General features: G+C 41.4%; 1 protein-coding gene across 1 annotated transcript in view; it reads right to left on the bottom strand.

The window, feature by feature from the left end:
- Window positions 1-10,216, bottom strand: part of NR6A1 (nuclear receptor subfamily 6 group A member 1) — a 45,672-nt gene extending 35,456 nt beyond the window's left edge. Inside the window, exon 1 of the mRNA XM_018560178.1 lies at window positions 9,955-10,216. Coding sequence (XP_018415680.1) covers window positions 9,955-10,216 — 262 coding nt within the window. The remainder of the gene's footprint in view (window positions 1-9,954) is intronic.
- Between the last annotated feature and the right edge of the window lie 6,837 nt (window positions 10,217-17,053).

Raw genomic sequence — 17,053 nt, 5'->3', positions numbered from 1 at the left:
CTCAGTCAGGGATAGTGAAGTTTGAGCCAGCTAAAGATGGCAATACAGTGTTTTTTTTCCTTCAGCCTGCACGCTGAATAAAAAACATCTAACAGATTCCTCCATCTATACTAAACAGGTAGGAAGGCTGACAACAGGGTCACTCATGGAGTGAATTTTGGCTGGTCCATCAAGAACTGGACGAAATTCGCTCAGTGTATGGTCAGCTTTAGTGACTACTAGTTTGAACTGAACACAGGCTAGGGGCACCTACAGGCACCAGAAGATTGGTTGCAGTGCATTTAACAAGAAACAGAACATACGTTTCATGAAGTGCATTTGGCAAGAAACACAATTCATGCCATGTCTAGCATGTGTCTCTCTTCCAAATGTATTGTATTCAGCATGCACAGAGTTCAGGAAAGACTTTAGTCATGCCTCAACCTTTATTCCTAGCCACCAGCAGATAAGACAGCAAATCACAGAACACACATCAAACAGAGAAAATGTCACCTATTGCAGAACCCCCCCCCCTCCCCATCCGGCTTCCAAAAAAAAACCTGTACATTGCCTTAAGCATCCAACATGGGTGTAATCTCTTTTTGTCCAGACAGGGACACTTTACAGAATTATGGTGCTTTTAAAATAAATCTTAGTCCAATGACTTATTGATAACCCTTTTCAACTTCTATCATGATCAGTTCATTGTTGGAATAGCTCAGATAAAGCTGAGATAAGACATTGATCCTGATTAACCATTGACACACCACAGACCTGCATTTACTAAGAGCAGAGTCCATCCAAACAGGTCCTTCTGGTGCCCAGTCTTTGTTTGGTATCCAATTTAATCTCAGATCTCTTTATCTCTTGACTTGCCTTGAAGGCTTGAGGAATGTTGATACCAAATAGTAATTGTACTGAAAACAGAGAGTCATTGTAGACTTCAGACCACCATTCTTCCCTGATATAATGCTGTAGTTCCAAGAAGTGTGCGCTAATGTAAAGTACATTGCAATACATTGCCATAAAATGTGCATGCGCAGGCATACATATTTATTAAGTAGCACATTGTATCTACATGTCCAACCACCCTTGTAAGTAAATTGGCTTCCCAAGAGTTCGATAAATGGTGTAAGTCTGAACACACCCGCATGTCAGAATTCCAAGGTTGTTTCTTTCAGGTCTTATTTGATTTTGCTGTGAATGCCTATTGTGTGAGTCAGTAGATGAAAACTTTCTCAAGGAGATGCTATCTCCTAATCACTATTCTTTATCATACTTCTAACTGCTAACTTTCCCAGAAGGTCCAGACATTGCTGAAACTGCTTAGGTTTCCTGGGGTAATGCCAGGGCTGTAGTTAGAAATCATGCTGCTCTTTAAAAAATTGCAGGAAAAAGCACAGAAAAATGTAGCCTTTTTAACATGATCAAATTTCTCCTAATAATAAAAAGATGATAATTATGGCCAGTTTACTTTACAGTTGGGTTTGACAATGCCACCATGTCTGTTGTGACTCCTTTCTGCATCCCTACAAGCTGGCCATACACAGATAGATTTTTGTTTGAATTTTCGTATGGAATTTCAGCAAGATTGTTCATTCGCTAATAGCAGCAGTCCCGAAAAATCTTGTTTGATTGCCATAGCAATGTTTCAAATTTTACCGTTCGATTTTGGTATGCAATAAAGTGATGTAATGTAATGTTTATTAATGGGCTTATTAGCCACTTGTACTACTATCTTTAGTGAACGTTCCTTCGTGAAACAGTCTTTCGCTGGGTCCGTCATTGCACATGACATCATGATGGACTGCATATTTAGAAGTGCATTTATAAATACATTTTATAAGTACCTCTGTCTATGGATTGTTTGCGTTTTTCTTTAATACATTTCTATACCATGTAGAATATTTTAAACTAATAAATGTTTGCAACCACGAAAGTTCTACTTCTGGATGAAACTTTTCGTAGCACATGTGCTAAATTACAGTAATATATTAAGAATATTTTTCCGTCCTTTGCTTTTCATCATCACAACTGTTGATTCAACCCCATCAACTATTGGAAAATTGAACAAATTCTTTGTAACAGTCACACAAAATTCTACCTGTGTGAGATGCAAGGGGATCCAAGAAATACTAAGAACCAAGTAGCCAAATGTATGTAAAAACACTTATATGGCATGCCTGCTCTCAAGTTTTAGTGATATATACAAAAGTGTGCAGTGTCGGGCAAAACGTTTTGTCAAGAAGTCACTGTGCTGTTTCAAATGAACCATTTAATTTTAGATATGAATTATTTATTCAGAAATATATTTTCTGTATTAAAAAAAATATATGTGAGGTAAATATATATGGGCCTTTCGGACCTCATGGACCACTGAATTCATCATTTTAAATCCCGCGGACCACTAATATGATTTAGGCAGCCCCGGAGCCTCCGTGCCGCTTCAATGATGGCCCAGCCTGCACGGCATCAGAGGGGCCGGGAACCACCAACATTTTCTCACGGACCACCGGTTGGCGAGCACTGATCCAAAGAACTTCTTGCCAATATAATGGAAAAAGACCTAAAACATTCTACACAGGTGTAAAAATTGTCAAACAATTTAAATACCACATTTAATTTGAAGCCATTACATCGAGCCTATTTACTTTAAAACCTGGGGTGAAGGAGAGGAAATAACAAAATAATCTGTATAATGGGTTAGCTGCGATGATCAGCCGTTTAACCAGGACCAGAACAGTTTTTTAATGTTTGCACATATGCTAAAATCTAAATTTGTGTATAGAAAATTACGTTCCAATGATATATTTTCTGAAAGCAGAGGCCCTGCAGAATAAAAAATGGTAGCTGCATTTTTCATTATATCATACAATATTTGCTCAAATGTTTATCAAATTAATATTTTTAGGAAAAAATCCACATCACGGTGATGTGTGGCGCAATCTACATGCATGCCCCATGCATTTGTTTGCATGCACCTGGTAGGGGGCTGCGTGGTTGCTTTTAATATTTTTTTTCTTATTTTATTCGTTTTTTACTTAACGCTATTTATTTTTTCTTAACTGTATTGCTATCACAAAGGGGGCTAACAAGCTCCTATGCGATAGCATTGGCGGGTGACAATGTGTCCAAAAAGAGAACCTAAGGGTCCATTAGACCGCTGATGCCTCCCCTGCCCACCATTACAGAAGAGCAAACACAGGATTGTGCTGTATCATCTGCTTATCCAGCACTTTAGCCAGGTCTGTGATAGCTTTGAAGCAGGAAGTGCTGAGAGCACAGCACTTCCTGCTTCGGTGATCACATAGCAGAATATGTTCTTCGGTCTGCTACTGGTCTCCATCCTGTAATACAGTGCAGTGCTCCACAATTATATTGGCAAGCAAGAAACAGGATAGTGGACAACCTGCATTAAATGGTGTATCAGGATGGTGTATAAAAAAAAAAAAAACACTGAACATATCTCTGCAATACATGCATATTTTTAGGAAAAAATCCACATCACGGTGATGGACCCATGCTTTATCCATTTTTAAAAAAAGCTGCAAAACTACTTATTGATCTGCCAGAAATAAGCAGTTTCGCACTAGAGGAACAAGGTAAAATAAAACCATAGTAATGGAATATAATTGGAGTGGGAATCCTCCTATCCCCGCAAAGCACTTTTCAAATTCTGCCTTCACCTCCCTCTCTATCCCTCTCTATCCCTCTCCTCTTTTGAAACCCACTGCATTCGCCTATTCTCTCCAATTTCTCTGAGGATTGCGGTTATATACCGGCCACCCGGACCAGTATCTCGCTTTCTTGATGACTTCTCTGCCTGGCTACCCTACTTTCTCTCCTCAGAAATACCCACTATCATTCTTGGTGACTTTAACATTGCTACTAACATTAACTCCCCGGCTTCCACTCAATTTCTTAACCTAACCTCTTCTTTTGATCTAATTCAATGGACACAGACTCATACTCACTGATGGTAACACACTTGATCTTGTTTTCTCCCACCTATGCACTCCTTGCAACCTCTCCAACACCCCTTTCCCACTCTCAGACCACAACCTGGTCAGTTTCACAATCACCCTGTCCCCAACACTGACTCCCCGTACAAGGCACACTGTCACCCAGAGAAACCTCCACCACCTCGACCTTTCTCTTCTCCACTCTGCTACTGACTCCCTCTTGACAAAATCTCACCCCTGTTCTGCCCTGACCTGGCTACTTCTGTTTACTTTAGTTGTAAACTCCTAGAACGCCTTATCTACAACCGCCTGAGTTGCCACCTCGCTAATAACAACCTTTTGGACCCCTTTCAGTCCGGCTTTCACCCTCAACACCCCACTGAAACAGCCCTCCTAAGTGACTGCCTTTAGGCATTCCCTAAAGACCCATCTCTTCAGGGAAGCCTATCCCACCTGGACCTAACCACTGAACCTTCACATTCTCAAATAATTAATTCCCACAGCTACCTCCTCATGTATCATTTCCCCCTCCTATTTCAGATTGTAAGCCCTCAGGGGCAGGGCCCTCGTTACCATCTTGTCTTGAATTGTATTATAACTGTAATGTCTTCCTTATATTGTAAAGCGCTGCGCAAACTGTTGGCGCTATATAAATACTATGTAATAATAATAATAATGATTGAGTGGGGGTCGGAGTAAAGTTGGGTAATGCCTGGATGTACAATTTAAGCTGATTCCATGCAACTGCTGAAAACAGGTTAATTGTGGTGGGTGACAGCAAAATATCTTCCTTTGAAGTGAATTTTTAAAAAATCTGATCCACGCTGTGCCTTGTTCACTCTCAGGCACCAATCTCCAGTCCAACCGGGACTCCATTTGGGGTGAACAAAGTTTTGGTCTCTTGGAGATGTGCCCAGCGTGACTGTGGACTAGACCGTGGTGCGGAGTCTAGTTCCTTGTGGGCCCGTTCCGCTGTGATTTATGGGCATAGACCAATTTTGGGGGTTTAGCTGTGACAGTCTTCTAATCCATAGCAACATGTTGCCTATAAGATTGTAGCTCAATCTATATTAATATTGATCTATATTCTGATTTGCACTATTACTGCTGTGAAGTTCCACCATTGTATTTTGTGCCTGGGAGTGTTCTTGCTATTCATGCTGATTAATAATAAACAATAATAAGAAACAGCCAGGCAAATCATATACAACATGCTTTAAAAGGAAATCTTTTGGATGCTTGACTATAATAAGCATGCTGAATATCAGCTCTGACTTGACCTGCACAGTTGTTTCAAGTCAGTAACTTAGAAAAGCCAGAGACAGCCAGACAACTAGTATTTCTAAAAGTAGTAAGGCAACCTCCATGTTTCCGCAGTGCAGGTTTCTTTTACGGTACACATGACAATAACAATATATGTGGTTACTGAAAATACCTTATGACTTCCCTTTAAAGGAAATCTGTCACTTACAAAATAATGGAACTACCCTTGTTGACCTCCTCTAAAAATGCTAGCTGCCAGTCTGTTATGCTGACCCTCTGGCTGAGTCACTGATCTGGGACAAGTATTCAGAAAAGTCAGAGAAATGTCAGAGGCCATTTTCTGTTTGGTTTAGATAGGAGTTATAGTAGTAGTAGCAGCAGTAGTAGTAGTCTTAGTAACCACATATATGAATTATTATTGTGACTCACCATAAAAGCCAGACAAGGAGCATTTTCAGAAGGAAATGGCAGCTTCCTTGCTTCCCTCATGTCAGGTTTCTTTTAAGACCTGTTTACCTAATATTCTAGAGACTGACTTGACAAGGTTTCATATGATGAGTGATGATGAAGGGCAGTGAGGAACCAACATAAATCCAAAAAAACCTATATACTGACCTAACAACAATAATCTGAAATCTTACTGCATTTTACACAGGGCTCTGGGCACAAATGTAAATTGTAACATGTTCACACATGGCATTCTGGATTTAAGATCACAATGCATAAAGAAAAGACAAACTGTGATTGTACTGTATAAAATACAATTCTTGAAACTTGACTGCATCCTGAGAGAAACACATTAGGATTCTTGCTCATAATGATCACAATTTAGAGCATTATATGACTAGCATATAATATTTGGTGGCAATGTGAATTTTTTAGAGTTACACTGCAATTCACCACTAGGTGGAGTTCTGATACTATGAACATATACAATCGCCTCTGATTTAAAATGCATGGCGTTGAAAATGGGCAACCTTGAACTTCAGATGATCCAGAGGCAGTCTAGAACCTGGACGTGTTTGCGACAGCTTGCTACAGAAATCACAGTGTTGTCTCCATTACCAAATGTGTTTGTGCATAAGGCACTTTAACTTAAATAGCTTTAAAAATCGATCTCTCTCCATTTGAGATACAAAAATCTACACTATAAGAAGGGTTACATATAGTTTTTCACCATTTTATCTTGTAATGAGAGGCCCACAAGTGAGTACCATCCATTTGTGTGTAAATCACCGTTATAGGCCGCTAAGAACATTCATTTAATAAGGCTAGGTTCACACTTTTGCGATTACGGTTTTCATGCTTTTTGAGGGGCATCTTTCAGTTTTCTTCATGCAATTTTTGTTTTGGTCAATGACATGCACTAGGCATGGTCTTCCTTCAAGCTACCACCTTCCTCTGTCTGCTGTTTGCCTGTATAGTTGTGCTACAATCTTGTGTCATGGCTGCTATGCCAAGGTTTAGGGCAGCAGCATTTTTGATGGAAGAAGAGGCTGAGAAGAGAAAGGAAAGATACTGGGTCTATCTGGTGATCATAAAATAGAGGAGAGAGAGGCTCTGACCAGGCAGATGAAGGCTTCAACATCTAGCATTCTGCCACCTTGTATTTCCATCTTCTCTGTAGCCTGTGAGGAGTAAAAAATTTGGGGAAGGAGCCCTGTTGTTTTGGCAAACAAATTGGCATTTTTGATACGATTCCATTAAAGTCTATAAGGACGGATTTGCACGAAAAGAAGGACATGCAGCATTTTAAAAAACGGACAAAAGGAAATGCAGCACAAGCCCAGTGAAAGCAAGTCAAATGCGTTATGGAAGGTATGAACAAGTAGGGCAACATGCCCTAAACAACCTTCTTTATTCTCACACATCATCAGTCAAGAGAAAACTTTATTGCGACAATGGACTGCATAACAATTACACATTCTAATCAGATTTTGGAGCTTCAGTGAAAACTGAAGGGCAGCTGGTGGGACCCTGTAGGTGACAATTGTTATGACAAGTTTAGGGGTGGGGAGATTTACTATGGGCACGCCCATGGAGCAGCATACCTAGATTTGAATTTAGGTATAAATAAAGCGGTCAGTGTACTTTTATTGCTTACACTTTTTTTTTTATCAGTTGCTAGTTCCTTGGAGGCCTGGACAATGATATCCCACAATACAATCTATTAAATAACTAGGATCTAGATGTGGAATGAAACAAAAACAGATATTACCTGCTTCATATATAAACTATCTTCTGTCTCTCCTGTATGCTAAAAAAAAAAAGGTGACTCATAGACTTACTCCATGTATAGAGCGGTTGCGTGGACTCTGGCAAAGTTGTGAAAGTCTTATTAGGAAAGAAATGGCACTTAGTGTATGTTACCTGAAACTGTATTATTACATGTATGTGTCCGCTTGTCTATGTATGAAATCATAGCCTATTCTCTTAATTCAGTAGTGTGTGGAGAAATACCCGGTGATCATGCCAATCCCCCTTCTGGAGTGGGGGGGAGGAGGGTGCACAACCAACTCCAGAAGCACCCCTTTATTAGTTTAGGTGCCACACCCTCCCTGCCTAGCCAGTTCTACTGTGTCCCCATTCATCAGAACTGCTGCTGGGAGATACAGCCTGTATCTCTTTGTAGCTGTAGCCTGTATCTCCCTATAGCTAGTTAAGGTGCCAGCCCCCTGCACAGCCCTGCTTTAATAACTGACAGCAGCTCTTGGTGGTTATGTCTGATGAAATTAAGCAGCTGCCCTGTGGCAAGAGATACACACCCTGAACCAGGAAAAGGGAGAGAAAGAGAAACTGTGCAGTCATGTGACCTGATACCTGGTCAGGAATTTACACGCCTGTTTAAGGGCCCGTCCTAATCAGAAGGGAAATGCAAGTCAACGGAGAGTCCATTGACTTGCACTTTCAAAAAATTGTGCTGTCTTCCATTCCATTTTTTTTTTCTCATTTTGCCAATTTTTATTTTAGTTAACATGTCCTGGGAGGTCAGACATCTTTTTTTTTTTTTTTCTACTTGAGTTCCATTGCAGTTACATCCATGTTTGTTATGTTATGCTCCATTGCGCTGAAAAAGAGTAAAGCTTGCTCTACTTTTTTTCATCGCACTGCCACAGAATGGAACGGATCACAGTGGTGTGAACCCATCCCATTCACACCCATCATTTTTTTTGTGCCTTTGTGTTAGCATCCGTTGAAAAAGGGTTTGCATTCCTGCATTATTTTCTGCTTTCTTTGTCTATACCTTTGTAGTTATTCAAGTATAGTTTATGTTTTATTGTATTGTCTATTTGAAACTAATAAAACTTTTTGTGGAAAAAGGGTTCGCAACCCAATGCAATCGCTCTGATGTCAATGGGGCCAAAAAAAAGTTACAAGAGCTATTGAAAATAATTTGCAGTACTATGCTGTACTTTTGTGGCTTCACAAATAAGACTTTTTTTTGACCTACAGCATCTTGCCATTTTTAAAGGTAGAAGACCTTCTGGCACTTTTTAACATGTGGCTGAATATAACTGCAAGTATAGTTAAAGTGCCTGATGCCACAGTCATTTCATACAATCAAAGTGACCTGACCTGGTTATATCATGTTTCAAGAGAAGCAAATCAACATGAAGAAAACTTGTGCCTCTATTGCTAGTGAGAAAATTGTTTTGGCCTCTAGACCAAATGTAATTTAATAAGCTTACATGTGGGTATTACCATCTTCAGAGGAGGTAACCAATAGACATGTGCGATTCGTTTCGTTCCGAATCGAAATTCGGACGAATTTTCGGAAATTCGGACATTCGGATGTATCCGAATTCCGAATTACAGACATAACGAATGCAAACGAATCCGAATTTCCATTTCTGAAATTCGGTAGCGTTAGTACGAACGTTCGTTTCGTTTTCTGTTCTTATTCGTTTCGTTCGTTGGAGCAAAGTGACATTAGAGAAGGAGAAAAATATTTTTCCCCCCTCAAATGTCACTTTTGCTGCAAACGAACGAACGAAACGAATAAGAAACGAATAAGAACAGAAAACGAAACAAACGTTCGTACTAACGCTACCGAATTTCGTCCGAATCCGAATTCCGAATCCGAATTGACATTCACACCCGAATCCTGAAAAACGAAATAACACAAATCCGAATTTAAAACGAAACTAAACGAATTTTTTGGCAGTGCACATGTCTAGTAACCAACCAAGGTTTTATTTAGGCTAACCCATGAACTAATATGCTCTAATAGCATGAATGGTCATCCACAAACCAATTTCCTTATGTCACACAGCCCTTCCAAAAATGTATTGTGTCCTGTGTCTTATCATGGACTACAGAACAAATCCCCCCTATGTTGTGAGGATGAGAATAGGGGGAGAGATTCAGTAGTTTAACAATAGACTACTGAGCAGGGCTGACACAACTTCTTGCGATTTCACTTCAGAAAAAGGTATGCGTGTTCACGATAAAACAGGAAATTAGAAACAGCATGCATTTCTGGCAGATCAACAGGTATTCTTCTGTAGATGCAGAGTCTTTAATAGGATAAAACATGGGAAAAGGTGCATGTATTGCAGATGTGTACTGCATATGTTTTAATTTAGTATGCCCTGACATACCATTTAACTCAGTCACCAGTTAGAATTCAGCTTTCATTAGTATGCCAATTCTATTATGCCGATCGTTGAATTATGACTGTGGTGGTTCACTTCTTACAAAACATTATTCTAAAAACCTATACATGTTAATTGTTTTTTTAGGAGATTACCTTTTCTGTTCATTCCCATCTGGAGGCACTTAAGGAGGCGGCAGTATTGACAACGGTTCCTCTGCTTTCGCGACATGACACAATTCTTATCGCGGCTGCATCGGTATACTCTCTTATTGCAAATGCTGCGCTTAAAGAATCCTTTGCAGCCCTCACATGAGATGATGCCATAATGCAGTCCTGTAGCACGATCCCCACAGATAAGGCATGCTCTTTGGTCAACGCGGTCATCTATAGAAGAGAAAGAACAGCTGGGTGTCATTATTTAACTTACTGTCAATTTAAATTATATACATTTCCAAACTCTACAAGCTAGACCCTGGAAATGGCTTATAGATTACTTCCAATGGAGTTCTTCAGCATTATTACATCTATATAAGTTCTGCAGATTTATATAAATTGATCACATTTTAGCGCACCATACATGGCCCCTTAAAAGTTAGCAATGCGTCTGGTTTGAACATAATATGCAATAGTGGGACAAGCAAATGCAATAGCAAGCGATTCTGAGGTTAGGAAGGAATCATTAGGCCTGGTTCACACCAGGGCGTTTTACAGCGCGTTCCTGCGCTCTGTAAAACGCTCAACATGTGAAAACCAATAATTGCCTATGGGCATGGTTCCCACTTGGGCGTTTTACAGCGCGTAGGAACGAGCTGCAAAACGCCCTACGCCCAAAGAAGTACAGGAGCTTCTCTGGGGCGTATTTGCCGCGCGTATCCATCGGGATACAGCCAGGTAGCCCTCGGAAACGCGCGTTTGTCGTGCATTTTTTACCGCGAATCGTGGTAGAAACGCGCGACAAACGCGCATATACGATACGCCTAGGTGTGAACCCAGCCTTAGTGCACAATATGGAAATATTTCATCACATTGGAAAATATCTTTTACTCCTTGCTCATCACTCACAGTTGCATGAAAAAAAGACAACAAAGCTTTTGAGACACACACACACGCATAATGTGTCACCATGAATTCATAGATGATTTGAGGATCTACAGCTGAGTGATGCACAAAAAAAAAAAATGTTTGTTATTAGTTAAGGTATTTGAATGCATTTTTGAGATTTAACTCCTGAGTTTAGTGTCACTTTAATGACACGTAATGCAAAAAGCATTGCTCGGTACACGAAGGTTCTGCATAATGTGTTCAGTTTAAGGACTTTGAATCATTTTGGTATCACCTTCTCTGATGGTGTCACCTGGTGTGGGCCTCACTCCCCTTGTGACACCACTGCACACACAGTTTACTATTTTAGCATTGTATGGATTGCTTACAGATTTCCCAGCAAGGTGGAAGATTTGTTGTCAAAAATTATTGTTTTAGATGCCCCAGTGAGTTTCTATTAACTGGCTTATCCTCACTAGAATGTTTTACATGGGATAGGATTAGGCCATCAGCACTGAAGGTCTCAAGGTTGGCCTAGAACAGGGATAGGCAAACTTTGGACTTCCAGCTGTGGTGAAATTACAAATTCCATCATACATCTGCCTCCGGGAGTCATGCCTGTGGCTGTCAGAGACATGCTATGCCTAATGGGATTTGTAGTTGCACCACAGCTGGAGGTCCGGAGTTTTCCTACCCTGGCCTAGAACAAATGTACTTTTTGATCATTTATTAATATATTTATATTATTGATAATAAAAGATATAAACTGTATTAATTAATAAAATTATCAACCATAAAATGTCTCATTGCTACCACTGATAATTTAACTTGCACACATAAGGTTTAAATATCTCTCTCCCATCTCCCAGTTTATTCCCAACAAAAGATGGATTTATCCTGCTAAATCCCGCTGCGTAATACTGCACAGAGATACATTTTAAGTAGCGTTATTTTAAGTGACTTGCAACATGAAGCATGATTTGAGATTAAACGTAGATCCAAGATAATGAGGATACATCTAGGTTAACGAAGTAGAATGCTCCAGTCGTCATCCTGGCAGTTTCATTTCTCCATCTGACATCTCCATCCCTGAAAATGACGGCACGCCAAGTAGAATTGTGCTCAGAGAGTCGGCAGCCCAATTCTGTCGCAGCGGGAAAGTTACAATCAGACGATACCAAATCTTACATGACAGCTCCTCTAGCTTGCGGACATACAATTTACATTTTCTGTTCTCTCTGATGAACGATAACAGCCAGCTTCTGAGAATGTTAACTCCACTGTAGCTACACAGAAAAGAGGCATTTCTCTGGCAAATAAATGGTCAATAGGCATGGTACTGCATAATTAAAATAAGTTACTTTTTCTAGATGCTAAACACACAAAACCTCTATTGCTGGTGTTTGAGGATCATTTATTCAAATAGGACCTTTCCCCAGAAGCCTTGCCTATTAGTTAATAATTTATTAATCAATATTTCAGCACATGAGCACTAATAGACTTATTTAATACATTGCAATTTTAAAGGAAAAGGCAATAAGATGTTCCCAAGGAGATCAGATCTAATGAAAATATAACTGGTGGGTGGGCAGATTTAGATTAATTTACCACTCCAGTTCCCTGCAATAAAATGCATGCAAGATATAGCATGAAATGCATGTTAAGTAAAAATACTATTTATTCCTATGCGGCTGGTTCACTTCTATGCACTGCAGCATGGTGCATTTTTTTGGAAAATGGGAAACACTAGCAGGGTTATTCACAAAAGGGTGAAGAAGAGTTTGGAGAAGGCAGGAGAAGTGAACAATCTAGGATAACATAGCTGAACTGGAAAGTGAGCTGACTTGAATACATTTTACAAATCAGCTATTTTGGCCTAGATTGTGCACTTCTCCTGCCTTCTCCAAACTCTTCCCACTTTTATGAATAACCCTGTAAATTTTTGTGTGCTTCTGTACTAAGCAGGACCATTGATATGGATGGCAAACGCACAAAAATGCATGTAACATGCAGCTTTGTGCATTTTTTACACATCTGAACCATTGAAAACCTATATCCGGAATATTTATCTTTCACTTCACAATGCTCAAAAAAAAGTGTATACAATGTACCGTATAAAATACACAGCACCCTACTGCAAATGCATAAGTGGAAAGGGCCCTAACCCTACATTCACATGGAGGATAAAAGGGGTGCCAGATGTGCATTTTGAATTCCTCTCAAACTACTTATACCTCCGGGGGGAAGGAAATGGTCATTTTGAGAATATCTACACTATATTGCCAAAAGTATTGGGATGCCCCTCCAAATCTGATTCAGGTGTTCCAATCACCCCCATGGCCACAGGTGTATAAAATCCAAGCACCTAGGCATGCAGACTGCTTCTACAAACATTTATGAAAGAATGGGTCGCTCTAAAGGTGCCCATACACCTTACGACCATCGCAAGACTTTTGTCTTGCGATGGTCGTATGCTTCTTGAAAGCCCGTACGATCTGCCCACCTTGGACGGGCAGATCGTATTTGCGATCATCGAAAGCCGGCCCCGCTGAGGGGCGGGCTTCCGATGACGGCAATGCAGAACGGGCAGCACACCGGCCCGTTCCGCAGCTATCGGGCGAGCAGGCTAGAAACATGTTGGCTCGACAAAAGACGTGCGAACGTACAGTAGAAACGGTCGCACGTCTTAGTTCACACTGCTCGATTCTCGTACGATCGCGGAATTTCGCCCGATCCTCGTACGAGAATCGAGCAGTCTATGGGCACCTTTAGGGTACGTTCACACCAGATGCAGTGCGTTCCAGTCCGATTCGCATTGCTGCCGGCTCACTTTTTTGTGGGGCAGGAGGGGGCGTGACCGGCCATTGAAGTGAATGGCACCGTAGCCACGCTCTCGGGCCGCAATGCAATCGCCCGCACGGGATGGCAAGGCATATTGTGCCTGCTGTCCGGTCCGATCAAAATAGTGCTTGCAGCATTTTGATCAGACTGCAGGCACAATGTGCAATCGCATTGCGGCCAGAGGGTGTGGCTATGGTGCCATTCTCTTCAATTGCCCGCCAAGCCCCCTCCTGCCCAAAAAAAAGTGAGCCGGCCGCAATACGATGCAGTGTGTTTTGGCCAGAATCTGACCAGAACGCACTGCATCTGGTGTGAACGTACCCTTAGGAGCTCAGTGAATTCAAGCGTGGTACCGTGATAGGTTGCCACCTGTGCAATAAGTCCATCCGTGAAATTTCCTTGCTACTCAATATTCCACTGTCAACTGTTAGTGGTATTATAACAAAGTGGAAGCAACTGGGAACAACAGCAACTCAGCCACGAAGTGGTAGGCCACGTAAAATGACAGAGCGGGATCACCGCATCTTGAAGTGCACAGAAGTCAAGAACTGTCTGCAGAGTCAATAGCTACGGACCTCCTAACTTCATGTGGCCTTCAGATTAGCACAACAGTGCATAGCGAGCTTCATGGAATGGGTTTTCATGGCTGAGCAGCGGCATTCAAGCCTTACATCACGTAGTGCAATGCAAAGTGTCAGACGCAGTGGTGTAAAGTACGCCACCACTGGACTCTAGAGAAGTGATGTGTTCTCTGGAGTGACAAAATCAGGCTTCTCTGTCTGGCAATCCAATGGACGTGTCTGGATTTGGTGGTTGCCAGGAGAACAGTACTTGCCTGGCTGCATTATGCCAAGTGTAAAGTTTGGTGGAGGGGGATTATGGCGTGGTGTTGTTTTTCAGGAGTTGGGCTTGGCCCCTTAGTTCTAGTGAAGGGAACTCTTACGGCATCAGCATACCAAGACATTTTGGACAATTTCATGCTCCCAACTTTGTGATAACAGTTTGGCGATGGCCCCTTCTTGTTCCAACATTACTGCGCACCAGTGCGCAAAGCAAGGTCCATAAAGACATGGATGAGCGAGTTTGGGGTGAAGGAACTTGACTGACCTGCACAGAGTCCTGACCTCAACCCGATAGAGCACCTTTGGTATGAATTAGAGCGGATACTGCGAGCCAGGCCTTCTCGTCCAACATCAGTACCTGACCTCACAAATGCGCTTCTGGAAGAATGGTCAAACATTCCCATAGACACTCCTAACCCTTGTGGACAGTCTTCCCAGAAGAGTTGCAGCTGTTATAGCGGCAAAGGGTGGGCCAACTCAATATTGAACCTTACGGACTAAGACTGGGATGCCATTAAAGTTCATGTGCGTGTAAAGTCAGGTGCCCCAATACTTTTGGCAATATAGTGTACCAGTGTATGGTGTGCCAAAAACAGACTAAAGTTGAAAGGCTACATTCATGTTTACTTTGAACCCTTTCAACAAGTCTGGTCATACCATAGAGTGTAAGGATTTGAACAAACTGTATTTCAGATCCTTAAAGCGGACCTTTACACTCACAAATCAAATGCTACCAATGCATTCCTCTATGTATGATGATTAATAATAACAGACATGTCAGGTGTACAATGCCGTGATTTTGAAATAAATACACTTGTAGAGCATTCACTTCCTGCTTTGAAAGGGCAAAAATACTTCAGTTTGGCAAAACAATGCACACTGGGATTGTCTTGTTAGCAGAGCATTGTGGGGAAATCTCACCTGTGATCTCAGGAGATCTCAGGGAAAGGTATTTTCCTCCACTGAGATGCTGTGCATGCTCACATGTCCTAGTCACATGTGTCAGAAATCTGGGAAGTAGTAGGCTAGTAATCTGCCCTTGTAAACATTGTAAACATTGCCACTGTCAGAAGACTGGGGAAGAAAAGAGAAATAAAGTATGCAAAGAATACAAAGCCTGCAATTATCTATTAGTATGTGTTTGTAGATTGTTATTACTAAACATTTCTAAATGTGTAATTGTTGTTGTTTTAAAGATATGGGTAAAGGTCCGCGGTTCTATTTGATTTCGTTCAACCTGCGGGCTAAATGAAAAAAATAGAACACATTTCTCCATCAATGCTTACGAGCATTGAAGGAGGAATACACTCCTTTTTCTAGTGTATTCTGATAGAATTCTGAGAATTTTCTGATCTGCTCCTTCTATCAGCTGACCAAGAAATACCAGGCGGAAGAGTACGGACAGTGGCACCCACGCAGCATATTTCAGCTGGTTCACTGCATGTATAGCCTATTTAACCGGTTTCAGCTCTAAATACAATACACTTAAAGGAGAACTATGGGGTTAAGGCTTTTCCCCATAGTTCTCCTTAGGGTAACGGGAGGACACAAACTAGCATCCTCCCGTCACCCTAGGCTCAGTATACCGCGAGCTGCTGCAGAGAGCCGTGACAGGATCGAGAAGTGAGCGACTGGCTATAGAGGAAGTGGACACACACAATTTGTTGAAGTGGAGACAGAAGCAGGCACCACACCCAACATAGTAACACACCATACACAGCACTCACCACAAAGCCTACCCATAGCTGAAATTACTTTACTGTGCTTTAAGCCTATGCTATCCACCCCCCACCATTGTAAATTAACCCAATGTTGTGCACTTTCACATACACTGCCACAACTGCCCGTTTAATCGCCCTATTGCATAGATCCCCCCCCCTTTCTAGTTACCGCAGCTCAGCCAGCAACCACATCTACCAGCCACAGCCCACAATGGCTCCAGTTGTCTTTACTGAACTAATGGGCTATGGCATAGAGAGCATGTGTGGCAGTTTCTCCATACAACATAAAGTAGAAGCCATCTCTCTTTGGAGCTGAGAGTAGACCACAACACATGCTATTGTAGTACTGTGTATTGCAGCACAATGCATGCCCACCGGGAGGTGCATTGGGATGCCATTTACAATGAATCGCAACGCAACAGCGCATTGCGATAGCATGCGCTGAACACATGGACACTGTGCATTTAGCACAATGTATATACAGTGGGGGGAATTTATCATAGCAAATGCAAGTGTTTGAACTTGCACTGAGTATATTTGATGCGCTTTGCTCCAGATTTATGATGCTAGTGTAATGTTGTTGATAAATGAGGTTTAACAGACTCCAGGCAAAAAGCTTAACTGTCGCTTCTTGAAGTGGTCATGGGGACTTCTTAAGTGGTGGTTGTTTTCTTAGGTTTCAGTTTCAGACAGCCCCAGAACAAGTGCTGATGAAAACAGGTGCACAAAAATGTGCAGTTGAAAAAGCAGTGCAAGCTCTGGTCAAAACAGGTGCAAAACGCATGCAGATATATATATATATATATA

Source organism: Nanorana parkeri, unplaced genomic scaffold, assembly GCF_000935625.1.
Source record: "Nanorana parkeri isolate BGI_ZX_2015 unplaced genomic scaffold, ASM93562v1 scaffold437, whole genome shotgun sequence".
In the NCBI taxonomy this organism is placed as follows: Eukaryota; Metazoa; Chordata; class Amphibia; order Anura; family Dicroglossidae; genus Nanorana; species Nanorana parkeri.
This window is presented reverse-complemented; position numbering and strand designations above follow the sequence as displayed.